The 19,069-nt window shown below is 47.2% G+C and overlaps 1 protein-coding gene across 1 annotated transcript in view; it reads right to left on the reverse strand.

The window, feature by feature from the left end:
* Window positions 1-19,069, reverse strand: part of susd1 (sushi domain containing 1) — a 296,951-nt gene that overhangs the window by 148,894 nt on the left and 128,988 nt on the right. Inside the window, exon 9 of the mRNA XM_085984560.1 lies at window positions 4,119-4,298. Within this exon, the coding sequence (XP_085840686.1) occupies window positions 4,119-4,298 (180 nt within the window). The remainder of the gene's footprint in view (window positions 1-4,118; window positions 4,299-19,069) is intronic.

Below are 19,069 nucleotides of genomic sequence, written 5' to 3' on the forward strand. Positions count from 1 at the left end.
CTCGAGAGCAAGTATGTTTTTTCTTAAGTATGGACACCAAAACTGTATGCAGTATTCCAGGTGCGGTCTCACCAATACCTTGTACAACTGAAGCAATACCTCCCTATTTTTATATTTTATCCCCCTAGCAATGAAAGCCAACATTCCATTGGCCTTCTTAATCACTTGCTGCACCTGCATACTAACCTTTTGAGTTTCGTGCACCAGGACCCCCAGATCCCTTTGTACTTCAGTACTTTCCAGTTTCTTGCCATTAAGATAATAACTTGCTCTATGATTTTTCCTGCCAAAGTGCATAACCTCACACTTTCCAGTATTGTATTCCATCTGCCAAATCTCTGCCCACTTACTTAGCCTGTCTATGTCCCCTTGCAGGTTTTTTATGTCCTCCTCACTCACTACTTTCCCTCCCATCTTAGTATCATCTGCAAACTTTGATATGTTACACTCGGTCCCCTCCTCCAAATCGTTAATTGGCCTGGGTTCTGGTAGAACCACCAGCATGAAGCCGAGTAACAGTCTTGTCATTCTTGACTGAGAATTTAGTACAAAAGAAACCGCTGCCCCCAGAATCAGAACTGTACAAGTGGCTCGGCCTACCTGCTGGTTCCACAGTACATGCCACAGGTTGCCTATTGTGATTATAATAGGGAGCACTGGTGCATAGTGTGGATAGTGAGATGGGAGTAGAGCTCCCTCCTTGCCTGATCAAGAGCACAATGAATCTCAGAGGTGACCTGTGTCTTGCATTGGTCTCCCAAAGATTTAATAGGATCCTTAACATGTTACATAGAATATTAGATAGAATTTAATGCACAGAAATAAGCCATTCGGCCCAACTGGTCCATGCCGGTAATTATGCTCCACACGAGCCTCCTCCCACCCTGCCAATAGATCCTTCTGTTCCTTTCTCCCTCATGTCTTTATCTGGCTTCCCCTTAAATACATCTATTCTAATCACCTCAACTATTCCCTGTGGTAACAAGTTCCACATTCTCACCACTCTCTGGGTAAAGAAGTTTCTCCTGAATTCCCTATTGGATTTATCAGTGACTATGTTATATTTATGGCCCCTAGTTTTGGTCTCTCCCACAAGTGGAAACATCTTCTCTGCGTCTACTCTATTAAAACCCCTCATAATTTTAAAGACCTCTATTTGGTCACCCCCTCAGACTTTATTACAGAATACAGAAGGAACAGATTGCTGCGAGGCAGTTAGTTTAAAAAAGACAACTGGCTCAATCACCAAATGGGTGGGGTTTTATTGGGCCAGAAATTCGGGTCCCCACGGGAGAGTACGCACTGGGTACTCATGCTTAGGCCCAATGAAAGTGCCGGTTTTGTGCATGCACTGTGCATGCGCGGGAAACCGGAACTTCCGTTCCCTTAAAGGAAGGGGTTCACAGGTCGAACGCGTGCGCCGGAGAGGCAGCGCGTACACCTGGAACTTCCGTTTTTGTTGCAGGTTTCTCCAGCAGGGTAAGTCTCCAGGAGTTACGCTTGTAAAAAGCAGTCGCAAGGCCTGCTTTTAACAAGGTAAGTGGTGAATTAAGTTAAATTAAAACATTTTTTCCACAGGTTTATTATTTTTAAATACTTTAAAGAAAGGTAAGTTTATTTTTAGCCCCGTTAGAAACTGTAATTAATTTTTTCAAAAATTTAAATTATTGTTTAAAATAGTTATTTTATGTAATTTATAGTTATTTTTAAAATGTGATTTTAAAAAAATTATTTGAAGTTTTAGTGATGTTTTGGGGCTGAATTGTATTCATAGATTTGACAGGTCTTCCTGTCAAATCTATGAATACAGATTCCCTGCTACCATTGGCTCTCCATGGCCCACGTGATCCCAGGGGTCGCTTCGAACTAACTGCGCCCCTGGGATACGCAAGCACTGCGCGCCGGCAGTTGGAGGAGGCCCAGGATCAGAATCCCACGCGGGGCCACAGCTCAACGGCCGGCGCGCTAGATAACTGCAGGTCGGAGGCTTGTACCCGCGGGAAGCCCCCGACCCGAATTTCTGGCCCATTGTGTCATTCCCCCACCTGTAAACATATGATGAACAAAAATTTATAATCCTGACATTGGATGTGAGGGAAATGCATCTATCTTCCTACCCAAAGCACAGGCAATAATAAAGGTACATTCTTTCCCATAAGTAACTTCCCGGAACTGAATAAGCCTCCAGAGGTCATCCTGGGTGTCAATTTTTATCTGATTGACACCCAGCTTTCCCACAGCAGAAAGAGGATGACCTCCTGGAGGCTTATTCAGTTCCAGGAAATTACTTACTTTAGATTGTATAAGCAGGACAGAATTTCAAATCCCCTCGTAGAGAGATCATTAATTCTTCACCACAAGATCTCTTGACAAATTTATGAACAGAGCATGAATCGACAACACCATGTTGTCTATCCTGTAATACCACATCCCCGACAACTGCACATGGCAAACAAATTAATCTACCCAAGAATATGAGTTGTGAAGATTAGAAAAGAGGGTAAAATCCAATTAACATCACATTCAATCTTTTCTAAGTCCACCAAGTCTGATTCTGCACACTGAAGCAATGAATGCTAGGGCCACAACCAACTGGTGCACAGTTACATGACAATGCATCCATCCATTGGACCAGGACAATTAAAACCGCCATCCAACACTAGGTTAGACAAACATAGGAGCTCAATAAACAGAAATGAGTAATCAGGAAACTAGGGTAGTCAGTACTGAGAGCATAAATGCAACCCATGCTTGCTTAATTCAAGCTCTATCCAGAAAGAAAGTGCTGATTTATAAGTTAATAAAAAATATTAGCAGTGCAGAATAACCTCTGACCCAGGTGTTATAGTTAGACACATTAACGATAGCAATGTAGCGCAGAAGCAAGGGCCACATGGGAAGTAACAGATCTTTAAACACACCCTCCAACCAACTAATTAGGTAAGAATGAAATATTTATCGTCTCACCTCCAATTTGGGCCATAGGCAGAACAGGGCAACTCTAGTCATTTACCAATTGCAGGGTCAGCTCTAGAAACCAGTTATGATGTAGTGACATTGTTATCCTGCTCTGCCCATCTCTTAGAGAAGAAGTGAATGGGACAATGGGCTGAGCCCAATGGCCCAGAAATTGCTGGAAAAATAACAGCGAGTTTAATGTGCCCGCCATTATTAGTGTGTAAAAAAAAAACTAGTGGTGAGGAAGAGATACGGCGTGAGTTGCAAAACGCCACAAACTGCTGCACGAATTGCTCCGCCATTAGCCTCGCAAAAACAGGAGATCGCCCTCAACCTCCCTGTGAGTGTCAAGAAATTGCTGGATTTGCGCCGTAAATACGAATGAATCTCAGCACAGACATTTAGGGCTGGTATTTCACGGCGTGAGGTTAATGGCGAAATTTATGATCCTGACATGAATCTCAACCTTGGAGGCCTAGAAAGGGAACAATTGAAACTGTGGAGTCTCACTCCTGCAGGTAGTAAATTGTTCCTAGAGGTATTTTAAATTTTAAATGTTTTTTCTTACTTTTTCTTTCTGTGTCTTTTTGCTCTCTCTCTCTCTCTTAATCCAATTTTTCTTTATTTCTCTCTCTGGACCTGATTTGACTCTAATTCTCCCAATTTCCTTTTCCGACATTTCCTCTGTTTCTCAATCCTTAAATCTCATTGTTTAAGGAGATAGACTGTTGGACCTGACGTTGAGGAGGTCCCAAATGCCCTGTTGACCTCGCCACACCGTTAACAGCTCGTACTTCCAGCACAAAAATAATACAATCTGAAGGGTGAGGAAACAAATCTAATTCATGGCGCTTGATGTGAGAGGCCCTGCTCCAGCAAATTCTGGGCCTTTCAAATTTTGTAATAGTTTGATTTGGATATTGTTACCTCGTCCTTCATTGGTGGTAATGAATCGCACAAGTATTACCTGCATAATGCACAAATGTAGATACTAGATTACTCTCACATCAATGACACACTGAGAGAATGAAACAGTAATGCAGGATTTTGTAGGATTTGACTTGTGCGAAAGATGAGAAATGCAGAAACTGCTGCAACATTATTTACATATAGTCTTCTCTTAGTTTGAATCAGGTTTAGAAACATTCTGGAGCACAGACCTTCACATTCCAGGTTTGCTCCTTCCCACCGTCCCTGGGCAGAGCAAACTGATGTGGCGTTTCCTCTCACACGCACATAGTCCACCAGACACTGGTACACGACTGTACTTCCGTAGGTTGTGTTAGCTGGTGGATATCGTACTGTGTTCAGTAAAACTGGAGGTGATCCACAGTCAACAGCTGAGGAGAGACAAACCCAAGTTAGTTTAAATTACATTTGTGTGTACCGGTGAATGTCTGGTAAACAGAAACAGGAACCATCATATTTGCTCTACGCCATACCAACCAATTTGCACACAGCAAGACCCACAAAAAACAATGAGATGAATGTCCAGTTAATTTCTTTGGTTGAGGGCGGAACCTTGATGAGGACACTGGGAGAATTTCCTTACTTTTCTTTGAGAAATGTCAGGAGATTTTTAGTGTCCATCTGAACGGGTGGACAGGGCCTCAGTTTAATCTCCCTTCTGAAAGATGGCATTTAAAAAAATTCATTCCTGGGATGTGAGCATCGCTGGCAACGCCAGCATTTATTGCCCTTTCCTAATTGCCCTTGAGAAGGTGGTGGTGAGCCGCCTTCTTGAACCGCTGCAGTCCATGTGGTGAAGGTACTCCCATTGTGCTCTTAGGGAGGGAATTCCAGGTTTTTGACCCAGCAATGATGAAGGAACAGTGATATATTTCCAAGTCAGGATAGTGTGTGACTTTGAGAGGAACTTGGAGATGATGGTGTTTCCATGTGTCTACTGCCCTTGTCCTTCTAGGTGGTAGAGGTCGCGGGTTTAGGAGGTGCTGTCGAAGAAGGCTTGGCGAGTTGCTGCAGTGCACACTGGTACACACTGCAGCCACGGTGCGCTGGTGGTGGAGGGAGTGAATGTTTAAGGTGGTGGATGGGTTGCCAATCAAGCGGGCTGCTTTGTCCTGGATAGTGTTGAGCTTCTTCAGTGTGTTGGAGCTGCACTCATCCAGGCAAGTGGAGAGTATTCCACCATACTCCTGATTTGTGCCTTGTAGATGGTGGAAAGGTTTTGGGGAGTCAGGAGGTGAGATGCTTGCCGCAGAATACCCAGCCTCTGCCCTGCTCTTGTAGCCACAGTATTTATGTGGCGATACAGTTAAGTTTCTGGTCAATGGTGACCCCCAGGATGTCGATTGCCGATGTAGGAACATAGCAACAGGAGTAGGCCATTCAGCCCCTCAAGCCTATTACTTATTACTTATTAAGAATTTAAATAAAAATAAATTGCACCAAGAAATGTATTCTTAGGAAATTCATTATGTGGAACAGAACATTTCTTCTGCCAGCTTTATTAATAATAGATATACCATGTAAAGTGTTTAAAGATGAGGCCCATTCAAAAGTTCAGTCCAAATATTTAATGAGAACAAAGTTTATTAATGTCTGACATGTCGAACTACATTTTAAGTTGGTAAGTCGCCATTCAATGAGATCTATATCCTAACGCCATCCACCTGCCTTGGCTCCATAGCTCTTAATAGCCTTGGCTAGCAAAAATCTATCAATCTCAGATTTAAACTTGTTAATTGAGCTAACACCTGCTCTTTTTGTGGGTGAGAGTTCCACACTTCTACCATGCTTTGTGTGAAGAAGTGATTCTTAACTTCTCTCCTGAATGGCCTGGCTCCGATTTTAAGGTTCTGTCCCCTTGTCCTGGACTCCTCCACCAGCAGAAACAGTTTCTCTCTCTCTACCCTATCAAAATCCTAAAAATCTCAATCAAATCACCCCTTAACCTTCTATATTCCAGGGAGTACAAGCCCAGTTTATATAATCGCTCCTCATAATCTAACCCCTGGAGCCCTAGTAACATTCTGGTCAATCTGTGCTGCACTTCTCCAAGGCTAATATATCTTTTCTAAGGTACGGTGCCCAGAACTGTACTCAGTACACTATTACCAAAATTATCAAAATCCACGGCAAGGCCTTGGACAACGTGGACCGCTTTCCATACCTCGGGAACCTACTGTCAACAAGGGCAGACGTCGATGACGAAGTCCAACACTGCCTTCAGTGTGCCAGTGCAGCCTTCGGTCGCCTGAGGAAGAGAGTGTTTGAAGACCAGGACCTCAAACCCGGCACTAAGCTCATGGTCTACAGAGCAGCAGTGATACCCGCCCTGCTGTATGCCTCAGAGACATGGACCATGTACAGCAAGCCAACATCCCCAGCATCGAAGCTTTGACCACGCTCGGTCAGCTCCGATGGACGGGTCACATTGTCATCATGATCGATACATGACTCCCAAAACAAGCGCTCTACTCAGTGCTCCGACACGGCAAGAGAGCCCCAGGTGGGCAGAGGAAATGCTTCAAGGACACCCTCAAAGCCTCCTTGAAAAAGTCTAACATCCCCACCGACACCTGGGAATCCCTGGCCCAAGACCGCAAAAAGTGGAGGAGAAGCATCCAGGAAGGCGCCGAACACCTCGGGCTCGATTTTGCCAGGCCCGAGGAGGCGGGATTGGAGACGTGTGAGGTGGTAAAATCGCAAAAAAAAGGCGGGCGGGCCTCCATCCCGCCTCCGAGCAATTTTCCCAGAATCGGGGTTTCAGAACCCGTTTCCATCCCGCCTCCAAGAGGCGGGATAGGCCCTTAAGGCCCTTAACAAGCACTTAATTGCCTCTATAATCCCATTTTGAGAGGCCTTTCTGATTTTAACACTTTTCCCTCGTGCTGCATGCCTCCACTGGAACACGCCAGTGAATCCTGGTGGCCTCACAAGTGGACTGCTTACTAATAGCTGCAGCTCCACCGTTAAAAAGGAGTTTTCACCAATTGTAGTGTATGTACCTTGAAGAAGGAACTATATTTTGCAGCCCCTGTATACTGCAGTACCAGTAGTGACCACCCCTGTATATAAGCCTGTGTAGTAACTTTGTATAGTAGTTCCAGTTTTGTCTCCATTCAGTAAACACCTGTTATAACTAGCTTCTGCAGTCCGTGTCTCAATTACACACGGACATTACATTGGCGACGAACAGATCCGAACTTACCTACAGTTCTGCACCACCTCACGGGGATCCATCCCTGAAGTTAAGTTATTAGAGGTCGAAGCCAGAAGGAAGAAAAAAAAGCAAACAGAAGAAACGGGCGTCGACCGTGGGCAACCGCCCTCTGATTCATCAAATTCGAAGATTTGCAGGAGAGGCTGTCGAGAGCTGGGCTTGGTTATCCAGTCTATGGTGTTCCAGCTAATCGGGCTGGTGGCAGGTCGTACACTGATCCTTCCTGGGCTGCGGCGGGCTAGAGCTCGATCGGGTGGCTTTTCAACGGGGCCGAGCGGCATTGTCGGGAAGAGGAGAGAGAGAGGGTGGCGCACACAGGGCGCGGCTGGTGCTACGAAGCCGGGCAGCGTACAGGCCCAAGAAGAGGGAGGGAATTGTCCCAAATGGTCTGCTCTGACGATGGGAACAGTAATTAAAATAAAAGAAAAAGAAATTAGAAGCGCAGAAAGCCGCGAGGAGCTGCAGTTTGCCACGGGGACCGCGGAGAGCGGCGTTGGCAGCAGCGCGGGGGGAAGTGCGCGAAGACCATAGGGCGTCGCCATCAAGGCATAAAAATGCCAGCAACAGCGCTGGCAGCAGCAGAAAAGGCAGAAAGCGAGGGAGGCGCCATCTTAATCCAGCGGGGAAGAAGGCAAAGCGCGGGAGGCGCCATTTTGTTCAATCGGGGAAGAAGGCAAAGTGCGGGAGGCGCCATCTTAGATCTCATAGATGCCGAAGACTGGCAATATCACTGCCTTCGATAATGCAGTAGAAGACTGGACCACGTATGTGGAAAGAGTCGAAGTATATTGCAAGGCAAATGAAGTAGCCGATGAGAAAAAGGCATCGGTACTACTAAACTTAATTGAGCGCAAGAACGTACGGCCTATTGCGGAACCTGATCACTCCAGTCAAACCGATGGCGAAGAGTTTTAACGAAATTGTTGATATCCTACAGGAACACCTAAATCCTACACCGCTGCTGATAGCAGAAAGATTTAAATTCCACAAGAGAAATCAGCATAAAGATGAGAGCAATGCTGATTACCTTACGGATCTACGCAAGCTATCAAAGCACTGCCAGTTCGGAGCAGGACTGGCAGATACCCTACGGGACAAATTTGTCTGTGGACTCCTGAGTGAAGGAACCCAGAAGAGGTTACTCTCAGAGAAAGAGCTGATGCTAGATGAGGCTTTCAGCGTGGCAGTATCGTACGAAGCAGCAGCAAGGGGAGCTGCGGAAATACAGCAAAAGCCACAGGAATACGGCACCCATGAAATGGCACAGGGATTTGAAAAATGTTATCGCTGCGGCAGAACAACCCATGACCAGAAGGACTGCTCCTCCAAAGAAAAAACATGCAGGCAATGCGGAAAGATGGGACACATTGCACGAGTTTGCAGGTCCGGGAAGAAGACTAATGACAACAAAAAGACTACTAAGGAACAGTACAGGAAAGTACAAAAGATGACGGACAGTAGTTCCGAAGACCAGAAGAGCGATAGTGAATCCGGGAACAAGAGACTAAGCTGTCTCAAGCTACACAACATAATCGCAAAAGAGGATCACCGAACCATTTGGGTCACCCTCACGATAGCAGGGTCCCAAGTCAAAATGGAATTGGATACAGGATCAGCCCTGACCGTCATGAATCGATGAGACTACGAGCGGCTATTCTCACACATACCCTTGAAAGACACATCCATTGTCTTGAAGATATATACGGGGCAGAAAGTATACCCCAGAGGGAAAATAAGGGTGCCTGTCGAATACAACGGCAAGGAAATACAGAAATTGTATCTGTACATACTGCAAGATGGTGGACCACCGTTATTGGGACGTGAATGGATCAGAAAGATAAGTTTAGACTGGCACTCCATTCAGGCACTGACTGTGGCTGGTAAAAAGGATGACGACGTCACACCTGGACGATTGTCAAAAATCTTAGCTAACGCTAAAGAGGTATTTCAACAAGGACTGGGAACTCTTAAAGGCATAACCACCTCGATAAAAATAGAGGAGAATGCAATTTCCAAGTTTTTCAAAGCAAGACCGGTACCGTATGCAATTCGCCCAGCCGTCGAGGCAGAGCTGAAGAATCTGGAGAATGCAGGCGTGTTATCTAAGGTAGACTGGAGTGAGTGGGCGACACCCATCGTTCCTGTCATGAAGAAAACGTTAAACAATAAGTCTGAGGAGCCAAGGAAGGTTCGCATCTGTGGGGACTTCAAGGTGACTGTGAACCCAGTCCTTCACACAGTACAGTATCCTCTTCCGAGGATAGAAGATATTTTCGCCTCACTATCTGGAGGGAAACGTTTTACAAAAATTGACCTAGCGCAAGCATATTTGCAGATGGAGGTTGAAGAATCCTCTAGGAAATATCTCACGATAAACACTCACAAAGGTCTTTACCAATATAATCGACTGGTATTCGGAGTAGCATCATCTCCGGCTATATGGCAAAGAGCGATGGAACAAGTCCTGCAAGGGATTCCGGGGACTCAGTGTTACTTGGACGACATCCTAGTGACAGGTGAAAATGAAAGTGAACACCTTGCCAACCTAGAGCAGGTGCTCACTAGACTAAGAGAACATGGGCTACGAGCCAATCGCCCCAAGTGCGAGTTTTTTAAGAAACAAATATCGTATTGTGGCCACGTGATTGATGAAGAGGGGTTACATAAGTCCCCTGACAAAATTGAAGCGGTAGTTAAGGCTCCAGCGCCTGAAAATGTATCGCAACTGAGGTCATTCCTCGGATTGGTGAATTACTACCATAAGTTTTTGCCGAATTTGTCCACAATTCTGCACCCACTGAACGCCCTGCTACAAACTGGAGTAGCATGGAAATGGAGCGATGAATGTAAGCGGGCCTTTCAGAAGTGTAAAGGCCTGATCACTTCAAGAGAAGTATTGGCTCACTACAACCCATCACTACCGATAAGACTGGCGTGTGATGCGTCTCCCTACGGCGTTGGAGCGGTACTGTCACATAAATCCCTTGATGGTTCAGAGAGGCCGATAGCTTTTGCGTCACGCTCGTTAACTGCAGCCGAGCGTAACTATGCCCAGATTGACAGAGAGGCCCTCAGCCTGGTGTGGGCGGTGAAGAAGTTCAATCACTACCTGCACGGACAGAAATTTACTCTACTAACTGATCATCAACCTCTTGTCTCCATTTTCAACCCTAAGAAGGGCGTCCCGATAATGACAGCACAACGGCTACAGAGGTGGTCCCTTTTCCTAGGGGCACACCAATATGACATCGAGTACAAAGGAACTAAACAGCATGGGAATGCTGATGGATTGTCGCGCCTACCGTTGCCGACAGTGGAAGAAGCACCTGCAGTGGATCCTGTGGAGATATTCCACTCGACCATAGTCGAATGTCTACCTGTGACGAATGCAAACATAGAAAAGGAAACACGAAATGACCCGACACTCTCCAGGGTCTATGATTTAACGGTGAAGGGATGGCCAGCACATGGCGAACCACTGTTGCCAGCATTCTCGCCGAGAAGAGAACAGCTGTCAGTGTGCCGAGGAACCTTGATGTGTGGATCCAGAGTAGTAATTCCACCCAAATTGAAGGATAGAGTGCTCAATGAGCTTCATGAGGGTCATCTGGGAGGGGTAAAAATGAAGAACTTAGCCAGAGCGTTTGTGTGGTGGCCGGGAATCGTTAGAGAAATTGAAGAGATGACCAAAAGCTGTACAGGATGCCAGGAGGTCCAAAACGCCCCACCACAAGCCCCTCTACATCCATGGGAGTGGCCCTCATCCCCATGGCAAAGGGTACACATTGATTTTGCTGGTCCATTTATGGACTCGATGTTTTTAATTGCGGTGGATGCACATTCAAAGTGGCCAGAGGTAATAAAAATGTCCTCAACCACCACAGAAAAAACTATCACAGTCTTACGAACCATATTCGCCAGGAATGGGCTGCCTGAACAGATTTGCTTCGACAATGGACCACAGTTTGTGTCTGAAGAGTTCCGGAGGTTCTTAAAGAACAATGGTGTTAAGCATTACACATCCGCCCCATATCATCCAGCCACCAATGGATTGGCTGAGAGGTTCGTTCAAACATTCAAGAAGGCTATCAAGGCAATGTGTAATGAAGACATACCCCTACAACACAAGGTGGATAACTTCTTGTTTGCCTACAAATGCGACACATGCGGTTACCAACCAAACTCCAGCCATGATGTTCTTCAATCGAAGACTAAGATGCCGCTTGGATTTGGTTAAGCCAAACATCAGAAGAGATGTGGAGAACAGGCAGTTTCAGAATATGAATGAAAGGCCAACCAGGAGTTTCAAGATAGGTCAACCAGTTTTGGCCCGGGACTACCGCACAGAGAAATGGCAGCCAGGAACGATCTGCACACGGCAAGGACCTCTAATGTATACTGTGGACGTTGGAGCATTGTAAGACGCCATGCTGACCAGATTCTAGAGTCACTGGAAAACGTCAAACCTACACCACGATCCTATACACCTGGTGATGAAACCGAAGTACCAATTGCATCTACCTCAGAATCGGTGATATTGGAAGCAGACGAACCAAACAACGACGTTGATCCCGAATCAACTTTGCCAGAAGAACCTGATACCCCAAAGAGGCGTTATCCAGGCAGAATCAGGAAGCCTCCTCAAAGACTGAATTTATAATTGATTAACTTCAGCTAATGTATATAGCAACTGTAATTGTAAATATGTTATTTAATTATTAATCGAATGTTATGTACTGTTTAGCTAAAAGGGGAGGAATTGTAGTGTATGTACCTTGAAGAAGGAACTATATTCTGCAGCCCCTGTATACTGCAGTACCAGTAGTGACCACCCCTGTATATAAGCCTGTGCAGTAACTTTGTACAGTAGTTCCAGTTTTGTCTCCATTCAGTAAACACCTGTTATAACCAACTTCTGCAGTCTGTGTCTCAATTACACACGGACATTACACCAATCATCATTTGCAGGTGGCAGAACTTTGTTGTCTCAGGTCTGGGGAACTTTTAACAGGCCTACTCATTGTTCTGGAAGTTTGGAGCCTGACACCCATCTCCAGTGTGACCTCCTGGGAAACCCCTCTCCCCACCTTGAATGAGCGCTTCCTCAACTGAGGTATATACCAGAAGAATGGGAACCACTTATTTCCTTTCCTCCTGGACATCAGATTCGGATGAAGACCAGCCGTGGCAGCAGCAGAACCCTGAACAACAGCAGCACCAACAGCAGCAGCAACAGCAGGAACTCCAAGCTGCTGCTCACCCATCTGAAGCTGCACAGGCCAGAAGGCGCCAGCGCATGGAAGCACGTCGGCGCAGGAGATACCCCAAAACAGGGGCTACAGACAGAGGATCAGCTCCCTCAACATGACTGAGCAGCAGTGCCAAAGGAGGCTCCGACTTTTGCGAGAGGTAGTGGGTGACATCTGCACAGTGCTGCAGCAAGAGCTGGAGCCCAGAGGAGCAGGTGGACACCCCTTACCAGTGGCCGTCAAAGTCACCACCGCACTCAACTTTTTTGCTTCAGGCTCATTCCAGGGATCAGCAGCAGACATCAGCGGTGTCTCCCAGGCGGCCGCACACACTTGCATCATGCAGGTAACCAACATCCTCTTTGCCATCGCTCATAATTACATCAATTTCTCCAAGGATCAAGCCAGTGTAACTGTGCGTGCAGTTGGGTTTGCCAATCTGGCAGGCTTTCCAAGGGTGCAGGGCATTGTTGACTGCACACATGTGGCCCTTAAGACACCCCATCACAATCCAGGTACTTTTGTCAACCGCAAGGGCTTCCACTCCCTCAACGTACAGCTGGTGTGTGACAAGAAGGAAATTTTGCATGTTTGCGCCAAGTACCTTGGCAGTTGCCATGACTCCCTCACCCTGCGCCAGTCTAGTGTGCCTCCGCTCTTCAGTCCGTCAGACGAACTTTTCGGATGGCTACTTGGAGACAAGGGCTATCCCCTGAAAACGTGACTAATGACGCCGTTGAGGAGCCCATCCAATGAAACTGAGGAGAGCTACAACTCCAGCCACATTTCCACCAGATCCATAATCGAACAAACCATCGGCTTGCTGAGGATGCGCTTCAGATGCCTTGATAGATCAGGTGGAGCCCTGCAGTACTCAGCAGCCAGGGTCTCCAGAATAGTCGTGGTCTGCTGTGCACTTCACAACATGACACAACATCATGGCTTGCAGATGCCTGAGGAACAAGTGGCTCATCACATAGCCTCCTCAGATGAGGAGGAGGAGGAGAGCGACAACAAACAGCTTGCAGAGGCCCATCAACCAGCGACAGCATTACGCAAGCACATTGCTGCCCGGGATGCAAGGGACGCACTCATCTTGGCTAGATTTCCTTAGCCTAGACAATCAAGCACTTTTGCCTCGCAGCTTCTTACCAGACCATCGACAATGGCCAAGAACCTGCGGATTCCTATCACTATTGTTGTGTATGTACCTTTAAGGGAATAACTGGTCTTAGACGGCAGTACCGGCAGTGACCACCCCTGTATAAAAGGCCCTAGCAGGCTTCTGTAGTTTCAGTTTCAAGCTGCCTCTTGTTCAGTAAAGTACCTGTTAAACTGTTCTCCCGAAGTCCGTGTATTATTGAGGCGCAGACTTTAAAGTGGCGACGAGTAAGTTCGAACTCACCTGCAGTGTGGCATCATCTCATGGGGATCTCACCTGAAAGGAAGGTCCTGGAAGGTCGTAGTCTGAGCAACGGGCGTCGACCGAGGGCAACCGCCCAAAGAATCCATCGGTGTTTGGAGAATTGCGGGAGAGACTGTGGTTCCAGCGAATCGTGCTGGTAGCAGGTAGCGCGCTGACCCTTCTGGACTGCGGCGGGCTCAAGCTCGATCGAGCGGCTCTACAAATCGGGCCGCGCAGCGTCGCCAGGAAAAGAAAACAAGAGAGAGAGGGTGGAGCGCACAGGGCGCGGTCGGTGCTCGAGAACAGGACAGTGGAGAGAAAATAAACGGGGGGGAGGGAAAGCGAGACGCGCCGAAGCTGCGGGTCGCCGCCATTACCCCGTAGAACGCTAGGAGCAGTGTGGCAGTAAGGGGAAGAAGCAAAAGCGCGGGAGGCGCCATTTTATCCCGTTGGGGAAGAAGCAAAAGCGCGGGAGGCGCCATTTTATTCCATTGGGGAAGAAGCAAAAGCGCGGGAGGCGCCATTTTAAATCGCCCAAGATGCCGAAAAGTGGCAGTATCACTGCTTTCGACAACGAGGTAGAAGACTGGACCACGTATGTGGAAAGAATTGAAGTGTACTGCAAGGCAAATGAGGTGGCTGATGGAAAGAGGGCATCGGTATTATTAAATCTGATGGGTGCGAGTACGTACGGCCTATTGCGGAATTTAATTACCCCAGCTAAACCAATGGAGAAAAGTTTTGAGGAGATTGTTCATATCTTACAGGAACATCTAAGCCCTACACCACTGCTGATAGCAGAAAGATTCAAGTTCCATAAAAGAAACCAGCACAAAGATGAGAGCAATGCTGACTATCTTACGGAACTACGCAAGTTATCGAAGCACTGCCAGTTCGGAGCAGGACTGGCAGACACCTTACGGGATAAGTTTGTCTGCGGGCTCCAGAGTGAAGGAACCCAGAAACGACTACTTTCAAAAAAGGACCTGACGCTAGAACAGGCTTTCAGCGTGGCAGTATCCTACGAAGCAGCAGCACGGGGAGCTGCGGAAATACAACAGAAACCACAAGAATACAGCGCTAACGAAATGGCGTATGGAGCCGAAAAGTGCTATCGCTGCGGCAGAACAACCCATGAGCAGAAGGATTGCTGGTTTAAAGACAAAATATGCAGGCAATGTGGGAAAATGGGACATATAGCAAGAGCTGCAGTTCGGGAAAGAAGACCAACACGACAAGAACTACTAAGGAACAGTACAGGAAAGTAAAGAAACTGACAGATAGTAGTTCAGAAGATCAGGAGAGTGATAAGGACTCCGGGAGCAGGTGACTAAGTTGTTTAAAGTTACACAACGTGATCGCAAAAGAAGATCACCGAACCATTTGGGTCACCCTCATGATAGCAGGGTCCCCAGTGAAGATGGAATTGGACACAGGATCAGCCCTAACTGTCATGAATCGACGAGACTATGAGCGGCTATTCTCACACATACCCTTAAAGGACACGTCCATTGTATTGAAGACATACATGGGGCAAAAGGTCTACCCCAGAGGAAAAATAAGGGTGCCAGTTGAATATAACGGAAAGGAAACACAGAAACTATACATGTATATACTACGAGATGGAGGACCACCATTATTGGGACGTGAATGGATCCGAAGACTACAATTGGATTGGCATTCCATTCTGGCACTAACTGTGACTGACAAAAAAGATGATGACGTCGCACCTGGACGTCTGTCACAAATTCTATCTGACGCGGAAGAGGTGTTCCAACAAGGACTTGAGACTCTAAAAGGAGTAAAGGCAACCATAAAGATTGAGGATAATGCAACCCCAAAATTTTTCAAGGCCAGACTGGTGCCATACGTGATATGCCCAGCTGTGGAAGCTGAACTGGAGAGTCTGGAGCGTTTGGGGGTGCTGTCTAAGGTGGACTGGAGCAAGTGGGCCACACCCATCGTTCCTGTAATGAAGAAAGCATTGAGCAGCACGCCTGGGGAGCCAAGGAAGGTTCGCATCTGTGGGGACTTCAAGGTGACTGTGAACCCAGTCCTGCACACAGTACAGTATCCGCTTCCGCGGATAGAAGATATTTTCACCTCACTATCTGGAGGGAAACGTTTTACAAAGATTGACCTGGCTCAAGCGTATCTACAAATGGAGGTGAAAGAAGCATCTAGGAAATACCTCACGATAAACACTCACAAAGGCCTTTACCAGTACAATCGACTGGTATTTGGGGTAGCATCGGCCCTAGCTATGTGGCAGAGGGCAATGGAACAAGTCCTGCAAGGGATTCCGGGGACCCAGTGTTATTTGGACGACATCCTGGTTACGGGCGAAAATGACAATGAACACCTTGCCAACCTGGAACAGGTGCTCACGAGATTGCAGGAATATGGGCTACGAGCCAACCGTCCCAAATGCAAGTTCTTCAGGAGACAAATCTCGTATTGTGGCCACATGATTGATGAGGAAGGGTTGCATAAGTCGTCGGGCAAGATTGAGGATGTAGTCAAGGCTCCAGCACCAGAAAATGTGTCGCAACTGAGGTCGTTCCTCGGGTTGGTGAACTACTACCATAAGTTCTTGCCGAATTTATCTACAATTCTGCACCCACTGAACGCCCTCCTTCGAACTGGTGTAACATGGAAATGGAGTGATGAGTGTAAGCATGCCTTTCAGGAATGTAAATGCCAAATCACTTCAAAAGAAGTATTGGCCCACTGCAACCCAACATTACCAATTCGGTTGGCATGTGATGCGTCACCTTACGGCATTGGAGCGGTGCTGTCACACAAATTCCGTGACGGTTCAGAGAGGCCAATAGCCTTTGCATCGGGCTCGCTAACCTCAGCCGAGCGTAACTACGTCCAGATTGACAGGGAGGCCCTCAGCCTGGTGTGGGGGGTGAAGAAGTTCAATCACTATCTGCACGGGCAGAAATTCACCCTACTGACTGATCGTCAACCCCTGGTCTCAATTTTTAACCCAAAGAAGGGCGTTCCGGTGATGACGGCGCAACGGCTGCAAAGATGGTCACTTTTTCTAGGGACACATCAGTATGACATGGAGTACAAAGGTACGAAACAACATGGAAACGCTGATGGGCTGTCGCGCCTACCGATGCCTACGGCGGAAGAAGCACCTGCAGTGGACCCGGTGGAGATATTCCATGCGACCATAGTCGAATGTTTGCCTGTTACAAACGCAAGTATTGAGAAGGAAACCCGAAATGACCCGACACTCTCTCGGGTCTATGATTTGATGGTGAAGGGATGGCCAGCATATGGCGACTCACTGTTGCCAGCATTCTCGCCAAGGAGGGAACAGCTGTCAGTGTGCCGGGGAACCTTGATGTGTGGATCCCGAGTGGTAATTCCACCCAAGTTGAGAGATAGAGTACTCAATGAGCTTCACAAGGGTCATCTGGGAGGGGTAAAAATGAAGAGCCTAGCCAGGGCGTTTGTGTGGTGGCCGGGAATCGATAAAGAAATCGAGGATATGACCAAGAGATGCACAGGATGCCAGAAGGTCCAAAACGCTCCACCACAGGCCCCGCTACATCCATGGGAGTGGCCCTCATCTCCATGGCAACGGGTACACATTGATTTCGCTGGTCCATTTATGGACTCAATGTTTCTAATCGCTGTGGACGCCCATTCGAAATGGCCAGAGGTTATTAAAATGTCCTCCACCACCACGGAGAAAACTATTGCAGTCCTAAGGACCATCTTCACCAGGAATGGGTTGCCAGAACAGATCTGTTCCGACAATGGCCCACAGTTTGTGTCTGAGGATTTCCGGAGGTTCCTGAAGAATAATGGGGTGAAACATTACACATCTGCCCCATATCATCCAGCCACAAATGGATTGGCTGAGAGGTTTGTTCAGACCTTTAAAAAGGCCATAAAGGCAATGTATAATGACGACATACCACTGCAATACAAGGTGGATAACTTCCTGTTTGCTTACCGGAATGCGACACAAGCAGTAACCAACCAAACTCCAGCCGTACTGTTTTTCAACCGGAGACTAAGATGTCGCTTGGATTTGCTCAAACCAAGCATAAGATGAGATGTTGAGGATAAGCAGTTCCAGCACATAAATGAGAAGCCAACCAGGAGCTTCAAGATAGGGCAACCAGTCTTGGCCCGCGACTACCGAACAGAAAAATGGCAGCCAGGCACGATATGCACACAGCAGGGACCACTAATGTACACAGTGGACGTTGGAGAGAGCATCGTGAGACGCCATGCTGACCAGATTCTAGAGTCACAGGAACAAGCCAAACCTGTACCACAAGCATGTGCACCTGGTAATGAGCCCGAAGTACAGATTGCGTCTACCTCAGAAGCAGGGGTATTGGAAGCTGACGAACCAACCAATGACAATGAGCCAGAATTGACTCCACCACCAGAACAAGATACTCGAGAAAGGCGCTATCCAGTCCGGATCAGGAAGCCTCCTCAAAGACTGAAATTATAAATGACTATTTCAGTTGATGTATATATTACTGAGAAAATTGTAATTGTAATTAGTTATTATTTAGTTGTTAAATGAATGTTATGTACTGTTTATCTAAAAGGGGAGGAATTGTTGTGTATGTACCTTTAAGGGAATAACTGGTCTTAGACTGCAGTACCGGCAGTGACCACCCCTGTATAAAAGGCCCTAGCAGGCTTCTGTAGTTTCAGTTTCAAGCTGCCTCTTGTTCAGTAAAGTACCTGTTAAACTGTTCTCCCGAAGTCCGTGTATTATTGAGGCGCGGACTTTACAACTATGACCACCATACTGACAATTGCAAGTCACCCTAAGCCCTCAATGCAGAAGTCCCATTTGCGAAATGACACACGCCACAACTTCAACAGTTTGACATCAGCATTTTTATCACAACAAGCAACTGATGGCATTTCAAAAATAAACACATGACACCCAAGTGACTACCCTTGTGACTACTTGTGCATTATCTTCCTCTTACGCTTGCTCCTGCATGGTGCTTCCCCTGTGGCTTCAGCAGATGTGGAGGCCCCTTGCTCACTTTCTTGCTGCTCCTGCCTCGACACCTTTGGCGGGCATGCTCTGGGGTTGCGAGCCTGAGGGCTCAGCAACAGTCTGCTGCTCCTGCGGCTGTGCAGGGGTTGAGATGCCGATCTCAGTTGGGTGGGGACTCTGGTGGGGCTCTGACCGAGGGCTCTGCAGTGGCATGGTTGTGTGAGCATTTGGAGAGGAGCCTCTACTTCCTTGTTGTCTGCCACCAACTTCCC

This window comes from Somniosus microcephalus, chromosome 1 (assembly GCF_052327205.1).
Source record: "Somniosus microcephalus isolate GS21.2 chromosome 1, FLI_Smic_1.0, whole genome shotgun sequence".
NCBI classification, from domain to species: Eukaryota; Metazoa; Chordata; class Chondrichthyes; order Squaliformes; family Somniosidae; genus Somniosus; species Somniosus microcephalus.